Source organism: Acipenser ruthenus, chromosome 7 (assembly GCF_902713425.1).
Source record: "Acipenser ruthenus chromosome 7, fAciRut3.2 maternal haplotype, whole genome shotgun sequence".
Taxonomy (NCBI): domain Eukaryota; kingdom Metazoa; phylum Chordata; class Actinopteri; order Acipenseriformes; family Acipenseridae; genus Acipenser; species Acipenser ruthenus.
In genome coordinates, this window is record NC_081195.1 from 32,064,680 (window position 1) to 32,087,210 (window position 22,531).

The window sequence follows — 22,531 nt, forward strand, 5'->3', positions numbered from 1 at the left end:
CCATTTTCATTTGTTTTCTTATTTACAATATTATGTTGAATAAAAAATCAAAAGCAAAGTCTGATTTCTATTAAATATGGAATAAACAATGGTGGATGCCAATTACTTTTGTCAGTAAAGTTATTTCAGAGAAAATTGTGCATTCTTTGTTTTTTGTGGAGGGGTACCAACAAATTTGAGCACGTCTGTATGTAATGGGTGTCAAATGTAATGCTTTTTTTTGGTGTGTCATTTTTATTTTGATTTTTATATTCAATTTATTTTACTGACCTTAAAGTGTGGTTTAAGTTTGTTTCTTTAAAGTTTTGCAATTTTTACTGTCCCTTTAAAGGGGGACTGTACTCAAAATAACAATGCTCTCTAAATGCTCTGTATACATAACAAATTATTATTATTATTTGTTTATTTAGCAGACGCCTTTATCCAAGGCGACTTACAGAGACTAGGGTGTGTGAACTATGCATCAGCTGCAGAGTCACTTACAACTACGTCTCACCCGAAAGACGGAGCACATATCGTTGACAGCCACCCACACCAGTGAACGCCGGCAGGGTGAATTATGTCGGAATGAAAAGCGTTTGTTTGCCTAAGCCTTTAAACCAACAAAGGGCGGCCATAACAAAACAACAGCTACATATTATAGGAACGGGACATACACTCAATAGAATACTATGTGTGACTATAGAGCGAGTCAACGACAGGACGTCACAGAAGCGCTACGGAAGAGAGCACCAAAACATTCAATGTTGATTAATTTTAATGATTTTTATACGATATACTGCTCAAGGAAAGGCTGAAAATGCGTCACAAGCTGTAGTTAACATATTTTCTATTGAAATGGTTATATTTCATTTGTATTATAAAGTTATGATAGGATTGAAACGCACAATTTAAAGTATAGCGCTTTATTTCTGGTTGGATTGCTTCAGTGGAAATCACTATTTGCTTCTAACTATTACTAATCAGAAGGTTTGAAATGCTTGGATGAGACCCATTTGAATTTACATCATCCTTGCTGTATTTGGATCACTTTTATGGCTATTAGTTGCTAAATATTACTTCCTTGAGGTGTCTGATTTAAGTAAGTACTATTCATGAGTTTGTGTTTTCTTTGTTTTTTTCTTGTTCATATAGTGTGAAAATAAAGTCCTTGTTACTTTATCTTTGTGTCACCTTTACTTCATACACTTGCCCCTCTTGATTTGGTAAAATAACCTGTGTTATTTATTTGGAGTTATACTAACTTCAAATTGGTGTACTTAATTGGTCAATTAATTAATCAATTAAATCTATATTGATAAAAAGGGGCAGTCTTCTTGTCTCCTGTGTCTCCTTGATTACACTATGTAACACAATTTTTGTTCCTGGGTAGTAAGTGTTATTTCCTAATTGCTTATGCCTCAAAAGTATAGAAAATGGCTATTATTCCCAAACAAACTTTGCTTTTGTGACCAGGACAGTGATATTTTGAAATTTACCTATTTCCAATGAGAAAACGGGCAAATTTGTGTCTTTTCGTTCACATAAAGTCAGAAAAAACCAACATATGAATCCAAATTAACATGTATTTATACTAAAGTAATACAAAAATGACTACAAAAGATTTAGAAGTGAGTAGTTTTTCGAGATTTACGATTATACTGTAAATCACTTTCACGAATCAGTCCCCAAATGTAGTCTCCCATCATGTTCTCGTTATACTGTCCTTGGTAGCGATGTTCAAAGTCCAGTATATCCTGGTGGAAGCGCTCGCCTTGCTCCTCCGAGTACGCTCCCATGTTCTCCTTGAATTTATCAAGATGAGCATCAAGGATATGGACTTTGAGGGACATCCTACAGCCCATTGTGCCGTAGTTCTTCACCAGAGTCTCAACCAGCTCCACATAGTTTTCGGCCTTGTGATTGCCCAGGAAGCCCCGAACCACTGCGACAAAGCTGTTCCAAGCCGCTTTCTCCTTACTAGTGAGCTTCTTGGGGAATTCATTGCACTCCAGGATCATCTTTATCTGTGGTCCGACGAAGACACCGGCTTTGACCTTTGCCTCAGACAGCTCAGGGAAGAAGTCTTGAAGGTACTTGAAGGCTGCCGACTCCTTATCTAGAGCTCTGACAAATTGTTTCATAAGGCCCAATTTGATGTGCAGTGGTGGCATCAGCACCTTCCGGGGGTCCACCAGTGGCTCCCACTTGACGTTGTTCCTTCCCACAGAGAACTCGGTCCGCTGTGGCCAGTCCCGCCTGTGGTAGTGTGCCTTGGTGTCCATGCTGTCCCAAAGGCAAAGATAGCAGGGAAACTTGGTAAAACCGCCTTGGAGACCCATCAGGAATGCCACCATTTTGAAGTCTCCTATGACCTCCCAGCCATACTCATCATACTTCAAGGCGTCCAGCAAGGTCTTGATGCTGTTGTAATCCTCTTTGAGGTGCACCGAGTGAGCCAGGGGAAGAGACGGGTACTTGTTACCATTATGGAACAGCACGGCTTTGAGGCTCCTGGATGAGCTGTCAATGAAGAGGCGCCACTCATTCTGGTTACAGGCGATTCCGATTGCCTCGAACAGACTGGTCACATTGTGGCAGAAGCAGAGCCCATCTTGACAGGTGAAGAAGCTGGAAAAAGGTTGGTGACGCTTCCTCTGATCTGCGACTTGCACACTTTCATCCAACAAGTTCCACTGCTTGAACCTAGTCGTCAAAAGCTCGGCATTGGACTTGGTGAGACCAAGATCTCTAATCAAGTCATTGAGGTCTTTTTGGTTGGGGTAGTATGGGTTTCTCTCCTCAGCTCCATCTCTGAAATTGTCATCTGGATCTACAACGTCTTCCTCGCTCTCTGACTTGCTGCTCTCTTCTAAAGACGGCTGCTCTCTCTCCGGAGGAGTGGGTACGGGGAGCTCATGGCAGAGTGGCTCCGGGGCGATGGATGAAGGAAGGTCTGGATACGTGATAGCAGGTGCATTCTTGCCAGTCCAACGTTTGGAAGGGTCCACCATGCAGAAGTAGCAGTTGCTTGAGTGGTCAGTGGGTTCCTGCCAAATTCTTGGGATAGCGAACTTCATGGCTCTCTTTTCCCCTCTGTACCATCCTACAAAAATACATTTATTTCACCCATTACTAATGTGTAAGAGATTCTCGCAACATTTTTCATATATGATATATTTTTTCTATAACATTGAAAATTGTAAAACATTTTAAAATTAAAAACTTTTACAATTTTAAAAATTTTAACAAATTTTATAACATAAAATTCCGAACAACAATTGTTCATCTTACCTTCCAGAGTTTTTTTGCAGTGCTCGCAGGTGAAATGAGGTGCCCAGGGTTTATCTTGATCCCCGACAGGCATGTCAAAATATGCCTTGTAGGCCTCACACATCTTAGCAGATGCTTCCACGGAGTACTTTTCGCTCTTGTCTTGATAAATTGGCCGCAGACATAGCAAAATGCGTCTGCCGGATGCTTGCAGCCTCTTGATGCCATCTCAGAAAAATGCACATATGTATCCACTTAGGCAGCTGGAACTAAACTGAACTGGTGGGCTTAAGGCCCCTGTATTTATACTACTATTTATATTACTGGAAAGTTCTAGAAAGTTCTAGAAGTTACTCCAAGTTTACTCAGCACTGAATCTATCTGGAATGTTCTGGAAAATAGGTAAATTTCAAAATCAGATTTCTTTAATGTGGTGTATGACTATTGTAAATGTTTTAAATGAAAACACATGTTCACTATAACATGTGTTTCTTTTAAAACTGCACATTTGAGACTTGCATCTATGTACTGTAGCAAATGGAAGTGGATAGGTCATGGGGATGGGCAAAAACAGCTGGCTCAAGAAAGTATAGGGCAGACTGCTGTGGGTGTGGCAATACTGTATTGGGTAAGATTGACTATAATTATTTTGTTAGCATCGTGTACATAAGATGGGTTCTGTCTCATACCAAACTACAGAATAAACATGAAAACAGAGCAGCAGAAACGGAAACAAGAGGCTGGACAGAAAGAGAAGATGTAATCTATGCTAAAGATAATAACAGATTAATGGAAATGGCTGCAGCAAAGGAAAGGGGGTAATAAAGCAGCAGAGCTTGTTTTCGTAGTGACAGACTGCTGCTACTATGAAGAACCCCGGAATACAGGATTGGGGGGGTGGGGGGGTTGAAAAGCTGCTGATTGGCCGGTTACCCAAATGGTCCTTAAAAACAGCACAATATGATGTATGGAGTCTGCATGTGAACAGCATAATATATAACTGTATTTGTAAACACTCAATGCCAAGCCAAACAAATTAGGCTTTTCGTACATATATAATTAAGCATAGGTAGTTATAAAACAGAAGCTTACCAGCATTTTTCATCCGAATCTTGAAACCTGGTGTAGGCAGGGCTCTACGCTAACTTATTTTTTTTAAATGTAGGCGCACAGTGATAAATTTAGGGGCACACAAATATAAATATATATATATATATATATATATATATATATATATATATATATATATATATATATATATATACAATTTTGCTCAAATTTATTGTTGAATATCTACATACCTTCTTTTGTTTTCCTTTCCTTGCTTGCATAACTCTTAAGCAGTTTAATACTTTTGCATCAAAAAATTATAATGGACATATTTTTTTCCAACTTAAATGATTTTTAACTGTCTGGTAGCATCTTTCTCAGAATGTGCTACTTGCCTATTTATAGTAGTGGGGTGGTCTGGCTGACATTTCTGGATGTATGCCTCTCCGCACATTGTGTGCCATTTTGAAGCACTGTGTTTTAATATTTTCATGCTCCCTGTTAAAAATGCAATCTTGCCTGCCATCAGTTCCCCTGCATCCTGACAAAACTCTCCCCATCAGCCGTAACATAAACTGTTGTATGCTTATATGTTGGTGCTTGTTCTGATTTGTCCTGAGATTAAAAATCTTTTGTGAACAACCTGTGGATCGCGATCCATGTATTGGCCACCACTGCAGTTGAACTACAGATGTTTGAAAAGATATGCATTAGTCTGAAACACTGCAGGGTGGGTTTGAGGAGAAGATCTCAGCCCTGAGTTACCAGTGTTGCCTTTAGCTTGTGTTAATGTCAAACAAATTCACAGTTCTAACCAGACACAAGCACCCCAAGTGAACGTAGCTATTGTGGCAGAGACGGTTCCTCCCCAGCTTCTACTATTGAGGATCTGTCTGCAATGCTTCAGGCACATCTGAATGTAAGATATTCTTTCATTTCCACCTGCTTGACCAAAATCATAAGGGATGTGCTCTGAAATGAGAGGATTTATGAGGCAGATGGATCAAGGTGTAGATAATGTCAAGGGCAGGGTTCTTCAGCGTTTAATGGTATCGCACCATAAAATGTATAGAAACTATATTTCTGAGGATATATTTAAACATATTACACTTTTAGTTATTAGGTTATTTAAAGTACTGTATGTGTTTGTGCATTTAAAAAAAAAAAAAAAAAGTTTGACATTAATTAAACTGTTCTAGACTCTTGGGGCAGGATTTTCAAAAGTCCGTAAATGACTTCAGTGTTAATCAACAAGTCATTATGTAGCATTGAGTTTGGCATTTTCAAGAGGTCATTATGCCTATCTCATTATCAAATAATCATGCTAATGTGATTTCTGAAATTATGTTGATGTACAAAATAATGTTACTATCTTAACGAGCAGTGCTTCTTGCAACTATTTATTTTGTTTGTGTGGGAATTTAAGAGTAAATCCTTGTTAATTGTCATAATTTATCGGGAGTTAATTTGCACTTGGAAAAGGAGGGTTTTAATTAACTAAAGACTATATAACTCGCCTTTAAACATAATTAACAGACCGCGGCTGTGACGCCGATGATACATAGACTACCTACATGAAATATTTTAGACTTTTATATTCTTGTGGTTATGAATGAGATTTGTTCACTTGTTTTAACAATTTGTAACCTTAAGCCCGGAACACACTGCCCGATGACATCGCAGGAAGGGATGCATAAAGTACAGTGGCAATGAGGCAATCAATAGGCGAAAAGATAAGGCTATGGCAGTAATACATATCTACAATTTTAGCTTGAACTTAAGGTAACGTGATCGTGAAAACCACATTTGACTTGAGACATGCGTGTATTCTCTCTCTGTCTTAAAACACACACACATGGTATTCCATTGGTTTGTATATAACGTCCGTAATGATATATATATATATTTTTTAAATTTAGTCGTTGCCAATTATTTTTATTATTTTCTCCCAATTTGGAATGGCCAATTATTATTTGAAGCTCAGCTCACCGCTACCACCCCTGCGCTGACTCGGGAGGGCGAAGATGAACACACGCTGTCCTCCGAAGCGTGTGCCGTCAAGCCGACCGCTTTTTTTCACACTGCAGACTCACCATGCAGCCACCCGAGCTACAGCGTCGGAGGACAACGCAGCTCTCGGGCAGCTACAGGCAAGCCCGCAGGCGCCCAGCCAGACTACAGGGGTCGCTGGTGCGTGGTGAGCCGAGGACACCCTGACCGACCTAACCCTCCCTCCCCTCGGGCGACGCTCGGCCAATTGTGCGCCGCCCCTTGGCAGCTCCCGTCCACGATCGGCAAAGGAATAGCCTGGATTCGAACTTGCGACTTGCAGGCTATAGACCACATCCTGCACTCACGTGGAGCGCCTTTACTGGATGCACCACTCGGGAGCCCCATGATATTTTATTAAAACAAGACCCAACAGCCCCACAGTTAAGTATAATATTTAACTGCTGCTATAATCATGATTCATTTATTATTAATAGCGTTATCATTAAATTATACCAAATCACGTTTTTTATTTACAATGAAGGAAACATATACTGTATTGCCCAAATGCTTATAAACTCAGCAAAAACATGTGATTGAGATCGTTGACATGGAACATATTTGTAATGTTGTCAGACTCCCCCCACCACATTTGTGGTTACTTAGTATTTGCATTGTAAACACTAAACCACATGTGTAATTCCAGTATGCAGTGCACCCCCTTTATAAGGTGATGCTTTATACCGCAGAACCAGTTATAAGGCAGTTCCCATTTGCCCCTTGATGTCATTCCATTCACACTTTCATTCTCGTTATAAGGCGGAACACAAATAGCACGGTCTCGTAACTGTGGCTCCTGACTAACGTTATAAAGAGAGCACTGGATTTAACATAAAATAAAACAAAGTATCTACAAAATATGCTTAGGGAATTGTACAAGTGGTGTTATGATAATGACAGCTACAAGTACTACAAGAAACAATATCAATTTTTATCTCCGACTGAAGTTTCTCTAAATTTACCACATGTACAGCCAACAAAATATCAGGACAATTACAACGGTGCATACATTGGTATGAAGGTTATGTACTGATAAGTATGATAAAACTTCACATATACAATGCTGATTTATGATTATCTGTTGTGTGGGTAAAAATTGGATGGCACAGATTAAAAACATTTTTTGGATGGGGCGGGGGGTAAGCCATCTATCTATATTGGTTGTAATTTATTTTCTTATGTTGAAATCTACTTTTTATGTATTTTAGTATGTACGAGTGCAGGCTATAAATAAATACGTTTGAAGTGTAATTTGTTTGTAGTTATTATACATGTATACCATGTATGTAACACTTCATTGCACATCTACTAAGTTTTTAAAATTACGATACAAGTCCTCAACCTAATACACAATTGGTTTATAATTAATTGCATTGTATTGCGGTATAAAGAAAAAATGAAAGAGAGTTTCTTATCTGTCATTCCTTAGTCGGTTAACATCCATTTCTGTGTGCTCTGTAAAAAGTCTCGACTATTTGCTTATGCAATTGTTATTTTTTAATAAAGTATGTCTTCTGAAGTGAGCTCGCTGGTTGCCAGTCAATTTACAAAGGTTGATTCCTTCTGAGTACAGCCGATCCTCTTGATATCTGTCACATCTATGCTTCTGTGAGCTGAATTTATTACTTGCTTAAAGCCGCAGGGTGCTGAATCTGGTTCCAAAACAATAGCATCAGAAGAAACTTATCACTTATATCTGAGCATCAAAAGAAACGTATCACTTATATTTGGATAACATTCACTAGATGTGATCGAAAAATGATGTTTTAGGTGTTTTAGAGCATGTGCATTGACTTTTTATTGTGCTGATTAACAGCTGACATCACAAAGATGCTGCAAAGTGATCTGTCTGTTGTGACTCTTGGTCTCCCAGTTCATGAGCTGTCATTGTCAGAGTGTGTCTGGTTATACCGTCTCGCCAGGTTTGTCCCAGACGTCCAGAGAAATGAACAAGGATAAAACAAGTTATATCCGGGCTGTGGAGAAAGAACCCCTGCAGCCAACTCCCGGTCATCCACAAAAGCAAATGGTGTCTCTTCTAAAAGCCAGTGTCCATTTTTTTTTGTATTCATTATATGCAACGTGTCTTGTGTCTGTGTTATGAATAAACAATGTCTTGCACTTCCAGTCTCGCAAGCCCGTTCTTTCTGGTTATTATTTACTGTCTCAGCAACACGTAAACAACCAATACCTCTCTGGGTTTGTAGTGGATTATTTTCTTATAAGGTATTGCCTAAATGGCATTAAATAACTCAATAAAGCTAGACACAGCATTGACAGTACAAAGAGCTTATAGATGGAACAATGAGGGTAAGAAGTAGCCCTGCCCGGTATCTCTAGGATACTGGGAACTGAAATAAGATAGAAAGGGTAGTTTGTGTATGTTTATTTCTCTTTTATATTTTATATACTTTTAGAGGTATGACAGACATAAGTTTCCTTTTGGCACAGCGCCACATGTAACTGTTGAGAAGCTTCTAGAAAGTCTGCCTGAACTGCCCCCACCGGCAGGAGTAGCAACAACCAATCAGAGACTTATTATTAACCTCTCTATTCAGACGAACCAATGAGAATCTAAAGTAAACAACCTTTGTGGGTAACAAGGAGCAACCAGTAAACTAATTTTAGCTGTCATGCCTAGCGTGCATTTGTCTTATGACTGTTTTTTTCTGATTCTAAGAAATGGAATCAATTTTCTTGTGACTGCGGCCCTAAATGGCCTTTACTTCCTTTAAGCCTTAAAACCAATCCTTATATGGTTACACTGTTTAATTTCCTTCTTGTATGATGTTTCAGAAAACTATATAAGCTGCATTTAAAATTAGCTTAGTGTGCGTCTCTGCCTATTGCTAACAGAGTCTGTGTTACTTTGTTGAGCGCGCCAGTTTGCAAACTTAAAATAAAACTATTTGATTGAACTACAACGTCTCCTCATTGAGTCAACACGCGGGCTGGGATAGAGAACCAGGAAGGGAAACTCCTTACCAAACTTAGGTTCAAGGAGGAATTGAAAACTTCCATTACAGGTTATAAAGCATATAGCACAACACGCTATGGTTGTGGCGGCGCACAACCGCATAGCACAGGATACCGCGGGTCTCTTTTAAATTCCTACGGAGTATACTATCTTCAAGTCTCACCCCGACAACAGAAAATAAAAATAAAAATAAATTTTAACAAACAAAAGGCTACCTCAACAAGAGGAAAAACCGCACTTTAAACAAAACTAAACGCCAACTATATTTTAACACAAACAATAGTTTTACCTTGTGCTCTCTTTCTTTTTAGTTGTTTTCCCAACACACTGGAGCTTGCACGCTATTTCCTTTCAGGACAACCGGGCCGTTTTCCCCACACTCCCCCTATGGCTCTGCCCTGTTCCTTTTTAAACCCAGAAACCCCACCCCATTAATTGACACTCGGATTTCTGGGTTGTGTAGTTTCTTCCTTAGCGCCGCCATTTCTTAAAGGCGACGCTATCCTTTCCTCACAATATATATATTTTAAATCTATGTCGTTCGATTTATACCCACAAGCCAGATAATTGTAAATCAGCATTTTATATGTGAAGTGTTCTAAATAATTGTACATTCTGCATGATAAAATGCACAATTTTAAATGAAGTTTACAAATTATACACAACATAGACATTCCCGTTATTTTTTATTTCCATTTGGCTGCTGCTCGCTGGTGGGAGAGCCGCCTCCCTGTACGCTAGTTGTTTCCATAACAGCGAATTATGCTTCCATTAATTTTTCTTGAGCTCGTTAACATGCATTTTGATTAATGAGTTCCTCTTAGCTAGTCATTGAGACAGGAAGTGATGTCGGTGACCGGCGAGAATTAAGCTTTTTAACAAGAAATGCGTTCATTAATGACCTCATCGACTCAATTTCAAAGCATTAATGGATTCATTTTATTAACACATTTCATTTGAAAATCACTTGCTACGAAAGCTGTCGTTACTATACTGCGAGTTCGATACAATAACGCTGTTTCTGAAAATCCTGCCCCATATGTCAAAACAATCCCAGAATCATCAAACAAATCTGAAATAAAGATTTATTTTCAATATTTTGTGAATGTGAACTTCACTCTAATACATGTTGGTTGTTTATTTATAATCCTGTTTAAGGAAACGTGGCCATAAACTCAGCAACTTTTAACACACAGAAACTGCCTGGACAGGACATTAAAAGGTGTCAGATTGTCTTAAATCCTACTCAAAATGATTATTTAGAAAGAATTATCACTATATGACTTTTCATATTTTTTAAGCACTTAAAATGCTGCCAGACCAAGACAAAATTGTCCGGACAGGGCATTAAAACAGTATCAAAAAAATCTAAAATAGACAGAGCCAGAAGATATGAAATTGGTAACACGCGTAATGAAAGATAAGGAAGCTTTACTGTCTCTGCACCCATCATATGTAATTTAAGTAATAGGTGGAAGAAGAAGTATTAACTTTATTAATGGACTGGATATTGCAGCTCAAAGGCAATCTCTGAACTGTGGTGTTTGCATCTGTCTCTATGTGAACATACTGTGTAGTGGATCTGTTGTGGCATTTTTACATGACAAGACTGCTGTTAGAATGTGGATAGCTGCAGAACTACAGAATAAAACAAAAGTCCATACTGATGCACATTTCCCAAAAAAAGAATGACCCATACAGCATCAAAGGCTGTTCAAAATCAGGATGTTCAGAGAGCCTCCCACAAATCAGAAATCAACAATATCCTTGCCAATGCAATTTGAGTACTTTGTTTCAACATGGCCTGTGTGCTTATTGTGTAAGCAGTGTGAAAAAAAACAAAAGTGTAAAATGGTCCTCTGCCAAGGAAAATGTCAAGACTGGTACCACCTTGAATGTATTCAAAACCCAACAAAACTCACAAAGAAAACATTTGTCCTGAATGCCTGTAACCGCTTGATATCCTTTTGATGTGATTTGTTTCGGGTTAGCAGGAAATTGGGGAAATTCTACTCCTGTTTTTAATGACTTTATTTCATTTGTTACGATTAGCCTATATCACACTTATTTCACTTAAGATATTTAATTCACTATTACATTTAATATTGCAGTATTTCACAGATTATGATGTTTGTTGTGTTTTCGTGGACATTATTGGCCAGGTGTCTTTTCCAAAAAAGGGAACTGTAGTTGTGTAACCTCTCTACTCCTAATTTTAACATATCATGTTTTCTGGAGTTATTTGAAATATGAACAAATATATATTTATACATGTTTCCTATCAGTAAAATACAGACTACTCGTGATATATACTAGTGGTGGTGTTGCCCTTTAATTTCGCATCCTATTGTGCAGTTCTGACATTGTTCAGAAGAATTTTGATTTATTAAAAATGTGTGATTATTTTTGTATATGGAAGGAGATTGAGTAGCTACAGCTTTCTATGGGTTTGTATTTGTTTTAGCGCCATGTCCAGACACTTTTGTCTTAGCCAGTAGTATTATGAGTTATTAAAATAATATGAAAACTGATAGAGGGCACGATTTTCAAAAGTGGACTAGTGCGCCAGGATTTCCCAAAGTGGGGGAGCACCAGTGCCACACAACCAAATTACTGCCAAAGAATCTCTCAATATATCACTGTAGGAAAAAGAAAAACATCTGTGTTCTGCCTCCACAGCGGAGGACGGAGCTGCTCGCTGTTCTTTCCGCACCACAAACTGAAACTAGAGGAAATCAAAATATAATTTATAATCTAATCATTTAAGAAATAAAAATACATACAGCTCTGCTTCACAGAGGGTGAGAACAATACAAAGGAGGCAAAATTTGCACTGCATGCTCGGTAACAGAAAACAGATGAGACTTTTCTCAATGTTTTAATGCCCCATCCAGGCAGTTTTGTCTGGGTCTGGCATTTTAAGTGATTACGAAAAATAAGAAAAGGTGTATAATGAATTTTATTTTTATAAATTTGAAGGCTATAGATAATGAGTAATTGTGTGGTATAGGTTTGAAGACATACCTCATGTTTAATGCCATGTCTAGGCAGTGGAACAGGTAAAAGCCGGACCAGCCCAGACTGGGCACTTAATTAAATCTGGTTTAGTCCCTGGTTCAAATCCCGGCTCGCTCACTGACTCACTGTGTGACCCTGAGCAAGTCACTTAACCTCCTTGTGCTCCATCTTTTGGTGAGACGTTGTTGTAAGTGACTCTGCAGCTGATGCACAGTTCACACGCTCAAGTCTCTGTAAGTCGCCTTGGATAAAGGCATCTGCTAAATAAACAAATAATAATAATATTCCCCCCCATGAACAGCAATTTAATCATTTTCCTAAAAAAACATTCTCAGAAAATAAAAACGTTAGATATCAACAGCAGAGAATCACATTACCCCCAGACCTTATTCAACAGGGTTTCTTTAATGGCTTATTTTTTTACTTTCTGAAAAAAGTACTAAAAATTTATATTGAGCCCCATTGTGTGCTAATTCCATTGCTGTCCAGAAGAGGGCCCCGTAGGCTAGGAGTATTATTTATTTATTCATTTTATTTGTTTTTTGCAATGTGAAAGCCAGTGAGCAAATATTTTAATTATTTATCATGAAGGTATGTACATGTATTCTGGAATAATCTAGCATTTTTTTTATAAATAATCATCTTCACCATCTTCTTCTTCTTCTTCTTCTTCTTCTTCTTCTTCTTCTTCACCAAGAAACTTCAACTTTAAGAATGAATATTATAATTCTATATGGAAACTAATTCCACATTAATTATTGTTAATTTTTTAAGGTTTGTCAATCCAATATATCTAGTTTTTGGATACATTGATTACAATTACAAAATCCATGATTTTAAAATTATTCAAATAGAAAATATGCATTTATTATTAAAAAAAAAAAAAACTATCATGTGATAAGCACTATAACACATTGAGGGTGTGCAGTTGTCGCTGTCTACCAAATTTATGGTGTGTTGCTTGGCTTGGCGTGTGCAGCACCACACCAGAGGTAAACTACACACGACTGCATTGCATTTCTGCTTTCATCTGAATTAATTCATTGCACTATATTTTGCAGCATTTTGTGATATATTTTGATTCATAAGGGTTTGAGATTCAGAAAACTGAGATTTATTTAACCTAGTATGAAAATGCATGTTTCTTTCCAGTCTGCTGTACAAGATATTACCAAACACAAACCGTTAACAACCCCTAACCCTTACCAAACACAAACCCTTACCAACCCCTAACCCTTACCAAACACGAACCCTTAACAACCCCTAAACCTTACAAAACACAAACCCTTAACAACCCCTAACCCTTACCAAACACGAACCCTTAACAACCCCTAAACCTTACAAAACACAAACCCTTAACAACCCCTAACCCTTACCAAACACGAACCCTTAACAACCCCTAACCCTTACCAAACACGAACCCTTAACAACCACTAACCCTTAACAACCCCTAATGCTTAACAACCCCTAACCCTTACCAAACACGAACCCTTAACAACCCCTAAACCTTACAAAACACAAACCCTTAACAACCCCTAACCCTTACCAAACACGAACCCTTAACAACCCCTAAACCTTACAAAACACAAACCCTTAACAACCCCTAACCCTTACCAAACACGAACCCTTAACAACCCCTAACCCTTACCAAACACGAACCCTTAACAACCACTAACCCTTAACAACCCCTAATGCTTAACAACCCCTAACCCTTACCAAACACAAACCCTTAACAGCCCCTAACCCTTACCAAACACGAACCCTTAACAACCCCTAACCCTTACCAAACACGAACCCTTAACAACCCCTAACCCTTACCCAACACATACCCTTAACAACCCCTAACCCTTACCAAACAAGAACCCTTAACAACCCCTAATGCTTAACAACCCCTAACCCTTACCAAACACAAACCCTTAACAACCCCTAACCCTTACCAAACACAAACCCTTAACAACCCCTAACCCTTACCAAACATGAACCCTTAACAACCCCTAACCCCCACAAGTAATTGCATCACTCAGAATGATACAAACATTATTTGCTGAGGTGCTTTGTTACATGCTGTGTAGTATCCCGCATAGTGACAGAATGGCAAAGTTTAATAAAGCACAGTGACAGCATAGGCAAGGATTGCAATGCCCAGAGAGATATGGTAAACCATGGTGAACTATGGTGAACTATGGTACAACCACAGGAAAAGCATGGTAAACCTGCAAAATGACCATGGTAAACATGTCTAAGGGATAGTAGATGGGTGGGTTGGAGCTGGTGGTGGGTATATTCAGTAGCTTAATTGGGGTGTTTTTTAAGGGCCCATCTGAGATTTACTCTGAATTTCTGCTATAGATGAATTCACTGGTTTATTTCCTTATTGACTGACATGCTACCAGCCAGTGACGTGCTTTGACCCAGAAGACTGCTGAAATTAAATGACATTTCTTTGATGAGCTTTTTTTTTTTTTACATTTTTTAGAAATGTAATGGACCCTTGTGGTCTCAATTAATTCGAAGGGTTTCTTATTACAAATATGGTACTCAATTACTTATTTCTGTTTGTTATAAGTAAAATTCAAATAGGAAACACAAGAACGGAGTGATGCATACGGACTGAATGCTGTTGTCATGAGCTTGTCCCCATTCACTCCCACTATATTCTGGCGGGGGCATTTCAATGTGGTCATTAGCATTGGGCGACTTTAACAATAGTCATATTAAGCTGGCTTGAATGTACATTTAAGTCTCCCAAATTACAGAAACTACAGGAAAAAAAGAGCCCTAAATGATGAAACCTCGCAAAGTAACTGTGGCAGCTTTGAGTTTAGCCGGTCTGAAAAGAACTGCAACACTTCCACTTTTTAATACTAATACAATTTAGCAAATGTCCTTGTTTTTAGATTCCACTAGAGCGCGGTGTGTGTTACTTTTGCAGCTACTGTACAGGGAGGCTGTTGTCAGTGACACACTTCCCGCAAACAGCTGTTTCAAAGAGATAGCGTTTTTTATGGGCTACACCGACAGATCTAGTACGAAATAAGCACATCGCGTTCACATTCACTTTCACAGAACACGTATTTCTTTTACTGGAATTGTGTGGCGATCTTTGCAGATTAATCTGTGAGAAAAAAAAAACACTAATGCGTGTCCCACTGCTAAAAAAAACAAGGCAACGAACTTTCATTTTGAGATATACAAGATATTTTTTAAATTTGTTGTTGTAATTGTTTTTATATAAGCTAAATTAACAAAATTATGTGTAGGGAATGTACATTTAATTTATATTCAGGTATGTTTGTATACCTTATTTGCGCAATGTAATGGACTTCAAATTATTATTATTATTATTATTATTATTATATTTTCTTAAACCAACATAACCAGCTAAAAATAGCCGTGACATCAACCATGAACGAGGGCTTCTCAAAAGGAAGTTTTTAAAATTAAATATACATATTTCAGTATCTGTTTTTTTTTTTAAGTTTTTTAAGCTACGTATTTTAACTTTTTTATCAATCGTGTCAATTCAACAAAAGCGAAGCGTAGTGCTGCATTTTGTTAAATGTATGTGCCTTGCAAGGCCCACGGTTGTTTATCTTTGTTCTACAAATAATGTGTAATATTACCCGCATCTATTAGTATATAGATAGTGTATACTATAGGTGTTATGTTTAGTTTATTTAAATTCATATATATATATATATATATATATATATATATATATATATATATATGTCAAATAATGTAAAGAGTTTGTACTCATGAACCACAGCTAAAATACTGCGATAAAAATATAAACATGTCGATCTACTTTGTGTGAACTATACCCTTGTTCACAATATGATGGGTTCTTTCCTGTTTCTATATATTCACACTTCAACGCTAACTGCAGACGGCTGCCTCGCTCACTATTTGCAGCAATGGTCAGGGAGTGGCTTGCTTATACATAAACAACACATTTTAGATAGCAAGGTCGCTACGTACAATGCCCCCTCTTTTAAAAGCGTCACCTCGGTTTAAGGTGGTTTTGTGACTTCCAGCTTTTGTCAATGGCGTAAAAGATACAACTATAGAAAAAAAATAAATCGCCAACGCCATTTTAACGATTGCGTTCTGAGAATGTAATCTGTTTGTATGGAATTCGAATTTTAAAACTTCCCTTGACGAACAGGCGCCACATTAGGGTTAAATCACCCACTGGCTGGTGCATGACAACTCTGAGATCACCTTAAGTTAAGTTGGGCGGCTCCCATTGCTTTAACCAATGGATATCTTTCTCTGTTTAAATAGATTTAGGTGTCAATCAATTTCTTCGTAGTCAGCCTCCCTTCAATCGCCATATTGGGTTGCCTACAGAAAAGGCTTGTCTTTTTTTCCCCTTGTCTTTTACTATAAGACGAATTTGACAGGAGTGGCATTTGCAGTTGCACGTTATTTTTCATGATCCTCCGAATTTGCATTTGCTCGCATTGGCCTTTTAATTTATTGTATTATTTTTACTTCCGGTAATTGCAGATTCCTTTGCGTTTCTGATAGTATTTTTGCGTGTGTTGTGATCGTTTTGTGGGAAGAGAGAAAAAAAGCCCCAAGAGGTTGTTTTTTTGTTTGTTTGTTTTTAAGTTGGAAAAATGTCAAACGTCCGTATTTCAAATGGTAGTCCGACTTTGGAAAGAATGAATGCAAGGCAGTCCGATCATCCTAAACCTTCGGTTTGCAGGACGCTTTTTGGCACGGTGGATCACGAAGGGTTAAAGGGCGATTTAAAGGGACAATTGCATGAACTCGAAGCGGCGTCGTGCGCGAGATGGAATTTCGATTTCGTAAATCACAAGCCAGTGAAGCCGGGGAGGTACGAATGGGAAATTGTGGATGATAAAGAAGTGCCTGGTTTTTACACCAGAACCTATTCCTCATCTAAGAGGATTTCTTCTTCTGTGAAAAACAAATGGGATCTTAATGGGAATCATAATGGTGCTGTGAGTCCATGTCAGCGAAACATAGTCGGACTCGGAGAGAGACTTTCCGACGAGCAGAAACTCGAAAGGCTGCAAAGTCAGGTGGACTGTCAAGAGTATTGCACTGGGCAAAGGAAAAGACCGGCTACTAACAGTAAGATACAACTATACAACTGTGAAGTAAAATAAATATACAACTGTGAAGTAAAATAAATATACAACTCTGTGAAGTCACAAAACGCGGTTCTTTTCTAAAGCAAAGGCATCAGCTTTCATTGTAAATAAAATAGCAACGCATAGCCAATTGAAGAAAATATTTAATCTATCAAATGTAGCCTTGTATTTATTTTTATTGGACATTTTTTGGAGCAGTATTGCTTTATACTGAACTGTATATTTGAAGGATATTTATAATCTCCCTTTTTAAGAAACGTGTCAGTATGTTGTGTAATATTTTAAACAAAAACAGAGCTTTTAAAGATATGTATTCATTAAAAATCTAAATGTGATAGTCCGCACAGCGTGCAATTTTAAACACATTTCGCACGTCTATAATAATACAAAAAAAAAAAAAAAAAACAACGTGTTTTGTATGTTGTTCATTGGCTAGGAGCTTTTAACCTCAGCGTAGTATTCGTAGTAACACAAAGGCACCACGTCGTCTTGTTTTGACAGCTTTGCGAATAGTTACTACGGTATGCAAATATTGTGGTGGCGTGCAAACCGTGTTTGAAACTCTTTTTGTGCTTTCTGTTAGAATCGACCTCGCAGAGTAAAAGAGCCAATTCTGGCACCACAGACGAAGTCTCAGGAGCGAAGGTCCCAAATGTAAGCTCGGTCGAGCAGACGCCCGGGAAACGTAGTCCACGACAAAATACGTAAACAGGTAAGGTTCCTTCATTTCCAGTGTGTGTGGGGGTTGGCTTTATTTAAAGACTTTCTCTAGTGTACGTATTTGTTTGAAAACACAAGAACAAATAAGCTAACGACACATCGTGTATAACTGCCGGGAAAAAAATGAATCTTCGGTCCTCTTTAGATACTTTTACTACCCACGATTGAACTTGTGCAACTATAATATATATATATATATATATATATATATATATATATATATATATATATATATATAGTGTGTGTGTGTGTGTGTGTGTGTGTGTGTGTGTGTATATAGATAGATAGATAGTACAAACACATGTTCCTCTCGAGTTAAACAGTATCGGTACTAACACATCAGCCGAGTTGCTTTCACGTACTGCACTCGGAAGCAACCGAATGGTTTTGATCGAATGACATCACCCCTTTTTATATTTTATATAGTATATATTTTTTTTAAAGCGGCATTTGTTAGCACTGGTGCGGAATTATTTTAGCGCCTTGTATTGCTCACTATGGGAAATGTTGTGGATGCTCTCTCTCCCCAGGGCTTATTTGAAGTAACTGAGTACCTCACGCATCTTGGAGTTTAACCTGAATTTTTTATTATTTTCATGAAAGAGAAACTTAAAAGTTCTATGTTTAACATGGCAAACAGTGGTATAATTTTATTTGTATTTTGTATTATTGTATATGGAAGTTTTATATGGAATATATATATAAAAAATAAACTAAAGTTGTGTAATTGATATTTCGTTGCCACAGGTACAGGGTCTGTAGGGTGTAAATAAATCTAGTACACACCCAAATGCAAGTACGACTGTATATTTAACATAAATAACAATGTTCAAGTTTTACAAAACAGATACATTGTGATTATTGATCGTTTCAATTTCTTATTTCTTTCCAGAGCTGAAGATCTGAATTCCTTGTTCATGGAATAGGACAGTGCTGGGTGAAGCAAACGGGGAATGCAGTTAAGGAAGATAATTATCGTTGCTCTCCCAGTTAGATACTGTACAAGCACTGAAAAAAACAACACTAAATTCTGGCACTCCAACAAATAAATATAAAAACTGCCTCTAAAGCGGTGTATGTAGCAGCGTGCAATTAGGTTTTTCCTTATTTGCTAATTTGTTTTCTTACTACCTTTTTTCTGATTTATATGTAGCACATAAAATACATATATATATATATATATATATATATATATTTCTGATACAAAGTTTGAGTGGACTTTACAAGTTGCAGTGTAGTTTTTTAAAATGTATTTTATATTGCTGTTTTATAAGGTGTTGCAATGACCTTTTTTGATAAACAACTTGTTCTGAAGAAGAAATATAACCGGAAATAATAATGTAGATGTACAAGAAAAATTAAAATATAAAGTGCTCTATGCAACAATGATACAATGTTGGTCTTGCTTAAAATTATTCCAGGCAAAACCTGTACTTGCACATGTTACAACATTAATTTAATTTATATGATTGTTTTATTATATATGTTTGTATTTTAAATTTCTTGTTATATTAAAAAAAAAAAAAAAAAAATAGACTGCATTGTTACTACACAGAGCATTGAGTCAAATTGCACAAAATATCCCTGCAGTTTTGTCTGAATTGTTGATTAAGAAAAAGATAACAGAACTGTCAATATTTGGTTCGATCATTTAAAATTCTCTGTTTGTCTTGCACACTCCTATTTGCTAGTTTCACAGACTCCAGTGGCACTAATCCTGGATTTAATGAAGGTAGCATTAGATAGTTCATAGTCATAGTTTATGCTCAACGGGGTCTGTGAATCAGGCAGTGTTGAGAAATAGACACCAACAATTGTTTCTTTCGTAAGACCTCATTGCAAAGTATTATAATGTTACACGGCAAGTTAGCGAATCCACTGCAACACAATGTGTAAAATACTGCTTGAGGGCTTTTTATTTAAACTCTCTATCTATCTATCTATCTATCTATCTATCTATCTATCTATCTATCTATCTATCTATCTATCTATCTATCTGTCTGTCTGTATTTATGTATGTGTATGTGTGTGTATATATATATATATATATATATATATATATATATATATATATATATATATATATATATATATATATACACACACACACAATGTGTATGTACAACACTCGATTTAATTTAAAAGCCAAAAAATAATTAGTAAACGCATTAGATCTAAATTATAATCTCAAATCGGAATATACATTTTACAGAGCCAAGAAACATGTAGCATGCCCCCATCCTGCCTTACCTACTGATTACTGAAGGTTGGACCACATGAACAAAAATACAAATATCAGCCTCTTAATTGTGAAAGCCTGCTCAAGTGTAACTCATGTTCACTGTAAAGCACATAAGCAATTGAAATACAGTAAACTGTTCAAATGAAGTCTTTCCAATCCATTTCGCCTGGAATGATCCATGTGACCCATTTTGTGTTTTTCCCATTTGTCGCAGTTATTGTATTTGTGGACATGGCACTGCACTGTATTGATTCTGAAAAGGCATTACACATTTTATAAAACCTCAAGCTACATTGCCTGTGCATTTGTATGTATAAAGGATTGAAGTGTACCTGTGTACATAACTTTGTAAAAACACTGAGAAATTATACTAACTTATTTATGTTAAGATTTTTTTATTATTATTATTTAGAAAACAGTTTTTTTTGTTTAGCTAAAATGACATTTCTTGTGCGTTTGTAAATGCCTTTTTTACATTGTATGATTAGCAGTTGCTTACGAATGTTGCAGTCTGAGCCAGATTTTTTTTTTTTTTTGTAATGTGTGTTTAAAAAAGATGTTCAGCAATCAATAAAGACAACAACTGCCATATTGTGTTAATTTAATGAAAAAAAAATGTTCTCTGCAATTTATTTTCTTGGGTGGGGGATGTTTGAGGGCCTATAAAGTATTTTTCCCTAACATGTTTACATGAGTAAAACAGCCAGTTCCCTTTTTAAATTTCTGTTTTGCAGAAAGGTGAGGTAAACACAGAGCTTTGTAGGTGTTGTATATTACTCCTAATAGCTACAAGTAGTAAGAGTAAGCCTGTTTGGCCTAAAATGTTAAATTAAATAGCGAGATCATGATTATGTAAACTATGTAATGTAGCAAGCCGTCAGGAATACTATAAGGCTTTTGCTTTATAACTTGGTTATACTACTGTAAGTATACTCAGGTTTAGCACTGTAGCATTTAACAGCTGGTCCTTGCATTGTGTCTCCTTTGTTTAATAAATAAATACATTTTTAGACATATGTATTTACACCACTGCTGCTCAAATTAAAGCTAAATACACCACAGCTGTATACTTTGAAGCTATTTACACCCCTTCTGAATAAATTGAAGACTTACATCACTTCTGAATAAATTGAAGACTTACATCACTTCTGAATAAATTGAACATGGACACCACTTCTGAATAAATTGAAGATTTACACCACTTCTGAATACATGAAGAATTTATTGTCCACTGTACATAAAACTGATATTCTTGGTTTACCAGTGGTAACTGATAATAATGATTAGGGTTTCTCAGTTTCAGTACTAACTGTTATACATTGACATAATATTACTTGGTGTAAAATAGCAAAGGATCAAACCATATGTACACTACAGTGTAATAGTTATATTTACACTCAGCAGTAGTGTAAGTAGACTTTGACGTTTAAACTCACAAAATAAATATTAACAACTGAAATGAAATGTAAGTATGACTTTATTTGCAACTCTTAACATCACATTATTTCAATTAACATGATGCGATGGGCCTATCATTTCCAACCATTGCGAGACGGGCAGGACTAAGACTAGTTGTTTATGTCAGGTACTTCTGTTGAAAACGCGCATAGGGCACACACCTTGCTATTAGGCAAACCTCTAAATACAACTGCACAACCTGTGTTGAATATCAGTGTTTTTTGTCAGGGTAGCATTTTACCATGGTGGATACCCCTACACCCCTCCATTAAAGAAAAAAAAGAACACTACAATAACAACATATACGATATAACGTGGTGTATCTACCAACCACAGAATACCCCTGAATTGTAAGTGAAAAACACGAATCCAGACATGTTAAATAAACACACTTTGTATTCTTAATTACATTAATAAATATATTACTGTATTAATTCAAATTCCAGTAAATCATTTTGACTTACATATTATATTGTAAATATATATTATCAGTGCTGGCACCAAACAGTTTATATTACCAACACGTTATTTATTATAGTAGACGGAGATGGGTTATTTTGTCAATGCTTAAATTTGCTAGTTTTGTTTTAAATTGCTTGTCAAACTTAATACAAGTGAAACAGCTTGAGAACAGCGCTA

The 22,531-nt window shown here is 36.9% G+C and overlaps 2 protein-coding genes across 2 annotated transcripts; one reads left to right on the plus strand and one right to left on the minus strand.

The window, feature by feature from the left end:
* Positions 1-1,517: 1,517 nt before the first annotated feature.
* On the minus strand, positions 1,518-3,306 carry LOC131737639 (uncharacterized). Its single transcript, XM_059027889.1, has 2 exons — positions 3,274-3,306; positions 1,518-3,085 (listed from the first exon to the last, which is right to left on the minus strand). Exon 2 carries the CDS (start codon positions 3,057-3,059, stop codon positions 1,605-1,607), a length of 1,455 nt encoding a protein of 484 aa, XP_058883872.1. The 5' UTR covers positions 3,060-3,085; positions 3,274-3,306; the 3' UTR covers positions 1,518-1,604.
* A 13,334-nt stretch (positions 3,307-16,640) lies between these two features.
* LOC117414998 (cyclin-dependent kinase inhibitor 1B-like) lies at positions 16,641-19,586 on the plus strand. The gene is made up of 3 exons (XM_034024898.3): positions 16,641-17,452; positions 18,056-18,184; positions 19,085-19,586. Exons 1-2 carry the CDS (start codon positions 16,972-16,974, stop codon positions 18,178-18,180), a joined length of 606 nt encoding a protein of 201 aa, XP_033880789.1. The 5' UTR covers positions 16,641-16,971; the 3' UTR covers positions 18,181-18,184; positions 19,085-19,586.
* The last annotated feature ends 2,945 nt before the right edge of the window (positions 19,587-22,531 follow it).

What these genes read in the sequence shown, in the direction of transcription:
- LOC131737639 (XM_059027889.1), bottom strand. Translation starts at nt 3,059, where the DNA reads ATGAAGTTCGCTATCCCAAGAATTTGGCAGGAACCCACTGACCACTCA.
- LOC117414998 (XM_034024898.3), top strand. Translation starts at nt 16,972, where the DNA reads ATGTCAAACGTCCGTATTTCAAATGGTAGTCCGACTTTGGAAAGAATG. An exon ending in GAAAAGACCGGCTACTAACA is followed by an intron (nt 17,453 to 18,055) that starts GTAAGATACAAC and finishes GCTTTCTGTTAG; the next exon opens with AATCGACCTCGCAGAGTAAA.